An 11,805-nucleotide genomic window follows, 5' to 3' on the forward strand; every position below is an offset into this window, starting at 1 on the left:
TGTCCAAACCACTGTCCCCCCTCTGGACATGTCCAAACCACTGTCCCTCCTCTGGACACGTCGAAACCACTCTCCCTCCTCTGGACATGTCCAAACCATCTTAGTGTGTCCTCTCTAACTTTATCTCCCAGTTGTTCAACCTGTGCTGTACCTCTGGTGATCTCATTCCTGATCTTCTCCATCCTTGTGACTCCTTAGGAGAACCTCAACATCTTTATTTCTGCCACTTCCAGTTCTGTCTCCTGTCTTTTTGTCCATGTCTCTGTCTCCAGACCATACAACATAGCTGGTCTCACTACTGTCTTGTAAACTTTTCCTTAGACCTTTGCTGACAACTTTTTGTTGCAAATCACCCCTGAAACTTTTCTCCATCACTCCATCCTGCCTGGACTCTTCTTCACCTCTTTACCACACTCCCCATTTTCCTGGACAGTGGACCCCAAGTCCTTGAAGTCCTGCACCTTTGTGACCTCTGCTCCTTGTAGCCTCACTGTTCCACCTCCTCCCTCTCATTCACACACATGGACTCTGTCTTACTACGGCTGACTTTCATTCCTCTTCTTTCAAGTGCATACCTCCACCTCTCCAAGTTCTTCCACCTGTTCTCTCCACAGATCACAATGTCATCTGCAAACATCATCGTCCATGGGGATTCCTGCCTGACCTCATCTGTTAGTCGGTCCATCACCAGAGCAAACAAGAAGGGGCTCAGAGCCGATCCTTGATGCACTCCCACCTCCACCTTGAAGCTATCTGTCACTCCTACAGAACATCTCACCACTGTCCTGCTGTCCTCATACATGTCCTGATGTCCTCATACATGCCCTGCTGTCCTCATACATGTCCTGCTGTCCTCATACATGCCCTGCTGTCCTCATACATGTCCTGCTGTCCTCATACATGCCCTGCTGTGCTCATACATGCCCTGCTGTGCTCATACATGCCCTGCTGTGCTCATACATGTCCTGCTGTCCGCATACATGTCCTGCTGTCCTCATACATGTCCTGCTGTCTGCATACATGTCCTGCTGTCCTCATACATGTCCTGCTGTCCTCATACATGTCCTGTATCAGTCTAACATACTTCTCTGTCACTCCAGATTTCCTCATGCAATACCACACCTCCTCCCTCAGTACTATGTCAGATGCATTTTCTAAATCCACAAAGACACAATGGAGTTCTTTCTGACCCTCTCTGTACTTCTCCATCATCATCCTCAAAGCAAAGATGGATCTGTGGAGCTCTTTCTCAGCATGAAACCATACTGCTGCTCACAGATAGTCACCTCTTGTCTAAGTCTTGCTTCCACAACTTTCTCCCAGATCTTCATCGTGTGACTCATCAACTTAATTCCCCTGTAGTTGCTACAACTCTGTACATCACTCTTATTCTTAAAAATGGGCACCAGCACATTTCTTCTCCATTCCTCAGGTATTTTCTCACACTCATATATGCCATTGAATATTTGAGTCAAGTCTAGTACACGTTCTAATACAAGTTTTAAAATTATTTTTGTGTGACATCTTTCTGTGTACGATAAATAGTGAGGAAAATAAGTATTTGAACACCCTGTGACTTTGCAAGTTCTCCCACTTAGAAATTATGGAGGGGTCTGAAATTGTCAACTTAGGTGCATGTCCACTGTGACAGACATAATCTAAAAAAAAATTTTTTTAAAAATCCAGAAATCACAATGTATGATTTTTTAATAAATTACTTGTGTGTTACTGCTGCAAATAAGTATTTGAACACCTGCCAATCAGCAACAGTTCTGGCACTCAAAGACCTGTTAGTCCTCCTCTATAACGTCCACCTCCACTCCACTTATTATTCTAAATTAGAAGCACCTGTTTGAGGTCGGTAGCTGCATAAAGACACCTGTCCACCCCACACAATCAGTAATACTCCAACTACTAACATGGCTAAGACCAAAGAGCTGTCCAAAGACACCAGAGACAAAATTGTAGACCTCCACAAGGCTGGAAAGATCTACGGGGCAACCGCCAAGCAGCTTGGTGAAAAAAGATAAACTGTTGGAGCAACTATTAGAAAATGGAAGAAGCTAAACATGACTGTCAATCTACCTTGGACTGGGGCTCCATGCAAGATCTCACCTCGTGGCGTATCAGTGATCCTAAGAAAGGTGAGGAATCAGCCCAGAACTACACGGAGGAGCTGGTCAATGACCTGAAGAGAGCTGGCACCACTGTTTCCATGGTTACTGTGGGTAATACACTAAGACGTCATAGTTTAAAATCACGCATGGCACGGAAGGTTCCCCTGCTTAAATCAGCACACGTCCAGGCCCGTCTTAAGTTTGCCCATGACCATTTGGATGATCCAGAGGAGTCATGGGAGAAAGTTCTGTGGGCAGATGAGACCAAAATAAAACTTTTTGGTCTTAATTCCACTCGCAGTGTTTGGAGGACGAAGAATGATGAGTACCATCCCAAAACACCATCCCTACTGTGAAGCATGGGGGTGGAAGCATCATGCTTTGAGGGCGTTTCTCTGCAAATTGGACAGGACGACTGCACTGTATTAAGGAGAGGATGACCGGGGCCATGTAGTGAGAGATTCTGGGGAACAACCTCCTTCCCTCAGTTAGAGCATTGAAGATGAGTCATGGCTGGGTCTTCCAACATGACAATGACCCGAAGCACACAGCCAGGAGAACCAAGGAGTGGCTCCGTAAGAAGCATATCAAGGTTCTGGAGTGGCCTAGCCAGTCTCCAGACCTAAACCCTATAGAAAATATTTGGAGGGAGCTCAAACTCTGTTTCTCAGTGACAGCCCAGAAACCTGGCTGATCTAGAGAAGATTTGTGTGGAGGAATGGGCCAAAATCTCTGCTGCAGTGTGCAAACCTGCTGAAACACTACAGGAAACCTTTGACCTCTGTAACTGCAAACAAAGATACTGTACCAAATATTAACATTAATTTTCACAGGTGTTCAAATACTTGTTTTCAGCAGTAACACACAAATAAATTATTAAAAAATCAAACATTGTGATTTCCGGATTTTTTTTTTTTTTTAGATTATGCCTCTCACAGTGGACATGCACCCGAGATGAAAGATTCAGACCCCTCCATGATTTCAAAGTGGGAGAACGTGCAAAGTCGTAGGGTGTTCAAATACTTATTTTCCTCACTGTATTTCCTAACACATCAGAACCACATAAGATCCACTGAGATCACACTGCCCCCTCATACACTGACAGGTTGAGCTCCCCTTCTGCGAAGGAGGAGTCTAGGATCCTATAAATGAGTAATGACACGGGACATCGGGGCTCTTCCGGGTCTGTGAATGCGTCACAGACCAGAGAGTCCAGCGCTGTAAATTGTAACCTTTTCCTGCCTTTTTTAATTATAATTGATAAAACTTAATTGGCGTTTCCTTGATTTATTGATAATGAGAGTTGCCACTTCTGAGGAAGATTCGAGCCGGGGGGAAAGACGTGGGCTGGAGGTGGTTTCCGGGTCCGGTGGCCAGCTCCCGTCTTTAACTTTCTTATCTATACTGGTCCTATGGTTTTGATCTGCTCAGAGAAGGGATTATAATGAAATTATTATGAAATTATAACCCAGTTCTGACCAGATCAAAACCATAGGACCAGTCTAGATAAGAAATATCCAACAGTACAATAGCCTTTGTTTGCAGTTACAGAAGTCAAAGGTTTCCTGTTGTTTGTCAGCAGATTTGCACACACTGCAGCAGGATTATGGTCCACTTCTCCACACAGATCTTCTCTAGATCAGCCAGGTTTCTGGACTGTCGCTGAGAAACACGGAGTTTGATCTCCCTCCAAAGATTTTCTATAGGGTTTAGGTCTGGAGACTGGATAGGCCACTCCAGAACCTTGATATGCTTCTTATGGAGCCACTCCTTGGTTCTCCTGGCTGTGTGCTTCGGGTCACTGTCATGTTGGAAGACCCAGCCACGACCCATCTTCAATGCTCTGAGGGAAGGAGGTTGTTCCCTAAAATCTCTCAGTACATGGCCCCGGTCATCCTCTCCTTAATACAGTGCAGTCGTCCTGTCCCATGTGCAGAAAAATACCCCAAGGCATGATGCTTCCACCCCCATGCTTCACAGTAGGGATGGTGTTTTTGGGATGGTACTCACCATTCTTCATCCTCCAAACATTGCGAGTGGAATTAAGAGCAAAAAGTTCTATTTTGGTCTCATCTGACCACAGAACTTTCTCCCATGTCTCCTCTGGATTCCTCACCTTTCTTAGGATCATTGATACGCCACGAGGTGAGATCTTGCATGGAGCCCCAGTCCGAGGGAGATTGACAGTCATGTTTAGCTTCTTCCATTTTCTAATAATTGCCCAAACAGTTTATCTTTTTTTCACCAAGCTGCTTGGCAATTGCCCCGTAGCCCTTTTCAGCCTTGTGTAGGTCTACAATTTTGTCTCTGGTGTCTTTGGACAGCTCTTTGGTCTTAGCCATGTTAGTAGTTGGAGTCTTACTGATTGTGTGGGGTGGACAGATGACTTTATGCAGCTAACGACCTCAAACAGGTGCTTCTAATTTAGAATAATAAGTGGAGGTGGACTTTTTAGAAGCGGACTAACAGGTCTTTGAGAACCAGAATTGTTGCTGATTGGCAGGTGTTCAAATAATTATTTTAGCAGTAACACACAAATACATTTTAAAAAATCATTCATTGTGATTTCCGGATTTCTTTTTTTTTAGATTATGTCTCTCACAGTGGACGTGCACCTAAGATGAAAATTTCAGACCTCTCCATGATTTCTAAGTGAGAGAAATTGCAAAGTCGCAGGGTGTTCAAATGCTTATTTTCCTCACTGTAAATAAACTGAATTGAACCGAATTGAATTTGAATGATTCTCTTCATGTTTTCCTTCTCTGGGGCCCTGCAGCTTATCCAGACTGCCCTTTAGTTTATAGTTTAAACCAAGTTTCGTTAACAAACCTATTCTGAAACCTGAGAAAAATCCAAACCTGGCTCAGCTTTGTTCCTCTTCTTCCCTTCCAGCATCTCTTCCTCATCATCATCCCTACGAATGGCTCTTTTCATCCTCTTCCTGCTGCAGAACATGTCATCGTCCTCGTCTGTGGACACCTCCTCCTCCTCGTCCTGAGGAAAGATCCCTGACAGGAGAAGACAAAGGAAAGCCTGTCATCTGAGATAAAGTCAGAAATAAAGAACACAAACTATTCTACTTTAGAGAAGCAGCTTTTTGTCTTACCTTGACTGAGGTCACGCAGCCTGAAAACCAACAGAAAAGCATCAGTCATGAGTTTGGACAAGTGGTTATGTCACAGTCAGACATATCCTTTATTCTTTAATGTTTTTCAGTCTCATAAACACAGATGGCAAACAATTACGCCTGTATGCTTCATGAGGTTTGCGTGAAGCATGAATTAACCTAGCGATGAAAAAGTACTGAAAAGAAAGAAAAACTGTTTTGCAAAGATTTAGTGATGAATTAAATAAATGACCCAGTTATCCATCTTTAATCCATATCACTACAGTCAGCACATTCATTTGATTCCATCATCAATTACTCAGGACTGTGGACTAGGGATGCACGATCCACTTTTTTCACTTCTGATATCGATATCTGATGTTTAGTTTCGGTCGATACTGATCCAATGCCTATCCGATACAGAAAAACAGCGCTGAATTAACTTAAAGCATTTGTTTTATTTTAACGCAGACATAAATGTACCGAATTACAAATTTATTGAAAACTTTGCACCAGCACAGCACATTTAAACACACCATTAGCTTAACAATCTTGGTCAAACATGCAACAACACAACTTTAATTTGTTCAGTCAGTGCAGTTATGAGTATAACATACAACGTAAAATAAATAATAATAAAGATACTGAAACTGACAAAAACAATAGGTTGACAACTTTGGTCAAATATGAAAAAAATAACTAACAAACCTTTCAAATGGTTCAGGAATTCTAAATATAATGTTAAAAAATAATAAAGGAGCTTAAAAAAAGAGGGAAAAAAACAACAGCTTTCACTAGCTTGGTTGGCAGATATTTAAAAATCAGCAATCAGCTCCCGTCCTTATGGATTGGTCACACTGTCACCGATACCCCATCAAGAATTTTTTTTGATATTGGTACTAGGGGTGCAGAAAAAAAAACTGATGTATTAAAGAATCTAGATTCTTAGTTCTGGCGATTCTGAATTGATTCTAAACACCCAGATCTTAAAATGTGTTTAAGTTTTATTTTTTCCACTCCTACTCCCGAGCGTACTGCGCATCTCATTACGTGTCCGTTCGGTTGCCGTAGAATTTGGTCATGTAGGCCACCGTACAGCAAGCTAGTTAGCCAACTCCTTTTATCTGAATGGAGTCTGTTAGCATGTAGCAGGAGGACAGCGCGATTCAACCCGCTCCTTCTTAAAAAATCATTTCAGATCCTACAATGTTCCAGGGGAAGACAGAGCTTAACAAGAGCACTGTTGTTTGCAAGAAGTGTAAAATAAAATTGTGGGACAGTATTTTGAAAAATAGATTTTCATTAGAATCGTGACACCAAAATCGGAATCGAAACGGATCGCCAGACACTCAGAGATTTGCACCCGTAATCAGTACCGATAGTAATATTGGGATTGATGCAGCTCTACTGTGGACACCAAGCCGCTGGAATATTATAAATGTTTTTTTTCTCAGGGTGTGTACCACAGATGCGTCAAGGATTGGCCCATTTGAGTTTCCAGGTGTGTCATGAGGTGTCAGTGGGTCTTGATGAGAATGGATCATGAGTGTCTCCTGTACAGCCAGGTCAATAAGACAGCAGAGTTATTTGTAGAGGGGAATATGCTGTATCTGGTATTTTTACTCAACATGCTCCGTTATCGATGAGCTGGGAGGATGCTCCAGATAATAGGAAATGCTTATTGTGGAAGGCTTACTCACCAACACTAAAAGTAAACAGAATACTAAGAAATAAACTAATATTATCCTGTTTTCTATTCAGGCTACACACTAGTGAACTGAAGGTCCCACAATTTGTGAGAAACTGGTGTCTGTGCCAGCTTGGATTTTTCTTCTTAAAATAAAATAAAACAAGTAAAAATTAATTCCTGAGTGTGTGTATAATAATAATAATAATAATAATAATAATAATAATAATAATAATAATAATAATAAATACATTTTATTTGAAGGCGCCTTTCAAAACAGTCAAGGTCACCGAACAAGAAATACAAGATAAAAACAATAAAACAATATCAATAAAATCAAATGCTAATAATGATAAAATGCATAATGACATTAAACAGAATAAGCAAGTTTGAAAAAGTGAGTTTTAAGGTTGGATTTAAATGAGAGCAGAGAATCAGAATTACATATGTGCTGTGGAAGAGAGATCCAGAGACGAGGGGCTATGCGGGAGAAGGCTCTAGATCCCGTGGTTGTTAAGCGGGCAGGAGGTGTAACAAGAGAGATGGATAGGGAGGAGCGAAAACTTCAGGCAGGTATGTAATAGCAAAGAAGATCAGTGAGGTACAGAGGTGCCAAGTTATGGAGAGCTTTGAAAGTGAGGAGAAGAATCTTAAAGTCGATGCAATATTTTATGGGTAACCAGTGAAGATGTTTAAGGATAGGGGTGATGTGTTCCTTCGACGTAGTTCTAGTGATGATCTGGGCAGCTGTGTTTTGAACAAGCTGAAGTTTATGGATGAATCTGAGAGGAAGAGCTGAGAGGAGGGAGTTACAGTAGTCTAGTCGAGAGGTGACTAGAGCATTGATAAGGATAGCTGTGCTGGTGGGGGTAAGAAATGAACGGAGACGGTTCATGTTTCGAAGATGAAAATATGCAGGCCGAGTAATGTTATTGACATGAGATTCAAAAGATAATGTGCTATTAAGGATGACACCCAGACTCTTAGCTGTAGAGGAGGGAGAAACTGTGGAATCATCAACTTTAATTGTGAAACTATTTGGATAAGGTAGACTTGGTGCCAACAAGGAGGAATTCTGTTTTATTTGAGTTCAGTTTAATAAAGTTCAGATTAAACCATAATTTGATTTCACAGAGGCAGTCTGAAAGGAAGGATGGTGGAAGGGTGGTGTTGGGCTTGGTGGAGAGGTAGAGAGATCCGCATTGCAGTGAAAATTATTAGCAATTTTTTTTAAAGATAAGGCTAAGTGGAAGAAGATAAATGATAAAAGGAGAGGACCAAGAACAGAACCCTGCGGTACACCTGAAGTAACTGTGAAGGACTGTGATTTGAAGTTCTTGAGTTGGACAAAGTGCTGACGGTCAGAGAGATAAGATTGAAACCAATTTATAGCAATGCCAGAAAAACCAATGGAACGTAATCTATCGAGAAGAATATCATGTGAAATGTCATCAAATGCTGCACTCAGGTCAAGGAGAATGAGAATTGATAAAAGTCCAGAGTCGGCAGCAACCAGGAGATCATTGGTGATTTTAATCAAAGCTGTCTCAGTGCTGTGGAGGGGGCGGAAACCTGACTGAAGTTCCTCAAACAGATTATTATCAGAAAGATGACTGTGAACGTGGACTGCAACTGTTTTTTCAAGTATTTTGGAAATGAAGGTCAGAAATTGGTCTGAAGTTATTTAAGTCATTTGGATCACCACCTGGCTTTTTAAGAATTTGAGTTATTGCAGCGATGGACTTGCGACCCGTCCAGGGTGTACCCCGCCCCTCGCACAGTGATTGCTGGACATGGGCACCAGCGACCCTCGTGACCCAAAATGGAATTAACGGGTAAAGATAATGGATGGATGGATGGAGTTATTGCAGCAGTTTTGGGTGATGGTGGGACAAAAGCAGAAGAGAGAGATAAATAAATAATCTCAGTTATTAGCGTACAAACCGGATTCCAAAAAAGTTTGGACACTAAGCAAATTGTGAATAAAAACTGAATGCAATGATGTGGAGATGGCAAATGTCAATATTTTATTTGTAATATAACACAGATGACAGATCAAAAGTTTAATCTGAGTAAATGTAACATTTTAAAGGAAAAATATGTTGATTCAAAATTTCACAGTGTCAACAAATCCCCAAAAAGTTGGGATAAGTAGCAGTAAGTGGCTGGCAAAAGGAAATTCAGCTTATAACAATTCTTGAATGAAAGAAACCAGGATGATGAGCTATGACAACACTTAATTTCCCTCTGGGATTAATAAAGTATTTTTGAATTGAATTTGAATTTAATTGAATAATGAACAGCTGTAAGACCAATTAACACTAATTAGGTCAATTGACAACATGATTGGGTATAAAAAGAGCTTCTCAGAGTGTCAGTGTCTCTCAGAAGCCAAGATTGTGAGAGGATCACCAATTCCACCATTGTTGCGCAGAAAGATAGTGCAGCAATACCAGAATGGTGTTACCCAGCGTAAAATAGCAAAGACTTTTAAGTTATCATCATCAACCGTGCATAACTTCATCAAAAGATTCAGAGAATCTGGAACAATCGCTGTGCGTAAGGGTCAAGGCCGTAAAACTCTACTGGATGCTCGTGATCTCCGGGCCCTTAAACGTCACTGCACCTCAAACAGGAATGCCACTGTCAAGGAAATAACAGAATGGGCTCAGGAATACTTCCAGAAAGCATTGTCAGTGAACACAATCCACCGTGCCATCCGCCGTTGCCAGCTGAAACTCTACAGTGCAAAGAGGAAGCTATTTCTAAGCAAGCTCCACAAGCACAGACGTTTGCACTGGGCCAGGGGTCATTTAAAATGGAGTGTGGCAAAATGGAAGACTGTTCTGTGGTCAGATGAGTCACGATTTGAAGTTCTTTATGGAACACTGGGACGCCATGTCATCCGGACCAGAGAGGACAAGGATAGTCCAAGTTGTTATCAACGCTCCGTTCAGAAGCCTGCATCACTGATGGTATGGAGTTGCATGAGCGCTTGTGGCATGGGCAGCTTGCATGTCTGAAAAGGCACCATTAATGCAGAGAACTATGTTCAGGTTCTAGAACAACATGTGCTCCCATCTAGACGTCATCTCTTTCAGGGAAGACCCTGCATTTTTCAACACGATAATGCCAGACCACATTCTGCAGCAATCACAGCATCATGGCTACGTAGGAGAAGGATCCGGGTACTGAAATGGCCAGCCTGCAGTCCAGATCTTTCACCTATAGAGAACATTTGGCGCATCATAAAGAGGAAGGTGCGACAAAGAAGGCCCAAGACGATTGAACAGTTAGAGGCCTGTATTAGACATGAATGGGAGAGCATTCCTATTTCTAAACTGGAGAAACTGGTCTCCTCTGTCCCCAGACGTCTGTTGAGTGTTGGAAGAAGAAGGGGGGATGCCACACAGTGGTAAAAATGGACTTGTTTTAACTTTTTTGGGATTTGTTGACACAATGAAATTTGGAAACAACAGATTTTTCCCTTAAAATGATACATTCTCTCAGTTTAAACTTTTGATCTGTGATTTGTGTTCTATTCTGAATAAAATATTAGATGTTGGCACCTCCATATCATTGCATTCAGTTTTTATTCACAATTTGTTTAGTGTCCCAACTTTTTTGGAATCCGGTTTGTACACAAGTTTCACTTTTTGAACGGAATTACTGAAATAAATCAACTTTTTCATGATATTCTAATTTTATGACCAGCACCTGTATATAGCGCCAAATCACAGCAGAAGTCATCTTCAAGTTCTATGCACGCTTTGAAGACCCGAACAGACCACCCAGCACCAGACTCACCTCGCCACCGGATGAAGAGCATCTCAGCGTGACCTCAGCAGAAGTAAGGAGTACCTTCAGGAGGATTAATCCGCACAAAGCAACTGGCCCAGACAACATCCCCGGAAAAGTGTTGAAGGAATGTGCTGATCAGCTCTGTGAGGTGCTGGCAGACATTAACACCTCACTTACCCTGGAGACAGTTCCCACCTGCCTGAAGACTGCCACCATCATCCCAGTCCCAAAAAGCTCTACAGTGACTGGTCTGAATGACTATCGGCCAGTGGCCCTCACCCCGATAGTCGCTAAATGCTTCGAAAAACTGGTCATGACTCACATCAAAACAACCATCAACATCAACGAGGACCCTCATCAGTATGCATACCGTGAGAACCGATCAACAGAGGATGCAATCTCCTCTGTGGTCCACACTGCGCTCAACCACCTGGAGCAGAAAAACTCTTACGTCCGTATGCTCTTTGTGGACTTCACATCCGCCTTCAACTCCATGATCCCCCAAACCCTGATGGACAAACTATCCACACTAGGACTAAGCCCCTCCATCTGCAACTGGGTACTAGACTTTTTAACAAACAGACCACAGTTAGTGAGGATCCACAACCTCTCCTCCTCCACCATAACCCTCAGCACTGGCTCTCCTCAGGGATGTGTGTTGAGCCCCCTTCTGTTTACTCTGCTCACATATGATTGTGTAGCTACCCATCCAGGCCGTCACATTGTAAAGTTTGCAGATGATACAGCGGTGGTGGGATGCATCACAAACAATGATGAGTCCAGCTACACGCAAGAGGTGGAACACCTGGAGAGCTGGTGCAGAGAGAATAACCTTCACATCAATGTGAAGAAGACAAAGGAGATGATTGTGGACTTCAGAAGGAACAAAAACACCTACACCCCCCTGAACATAAGAGGATCTGCGGTGGAAGTGGTCTCCAGCTACAAGTACTTGGGTGTACACATGAATGACAACCTCAGCTGGAGCAACAACACCACCAGCCTGATCAAGAAAGCTCATCAGAGACTCTACTTCCTCAGACGGCTGAGGCGAGCTGGTCTGGGAAGCTCAGTCCTCACCTCCTTCTACAGGT

General features: G+C 42.5%; 1 protein-coding gene across 1 annotated transcript in view; it reads right to left on the bottom strand.

Moving 5' to 3' along the window:
* LOC119419434 (ribosomal RNA processing protein 1 homolog A) overlaps nucleotides 1-11,805 on the bottom strand; it is a gene marked incomplete in the record, with an annotated part of 99,633 nt that overhangs the window by 11,147 nt on the left and 76,681 nt on the right. Inside the window, 2 exon segments of the mRNA XM_037686738.1 lie at nucleotides 4,976-5,125; nucleotides 5,224-5,243. Of these exon segments, the coding sequence (XP_037542666.1) occupies nucleotides 4,976-5,125; nucleotides 5,224-5,243 (170 nt within the window).

The sequence above is a fragment of the Nematolebias whitei genome, chromosome 13, assembly GCF_014905685.2.
Source record: "Nematolebias whitei isolate Nwh7 chromosome 13, NemWhi1, whole genome shotgun sequence".
Taxonomy (NCBI): Eukaryota; Metazoa; Chordata; class Actinopteri; order Cyprinodontiformes; family Rivulidae; genus Nematolebias; species Nematolebias whitei.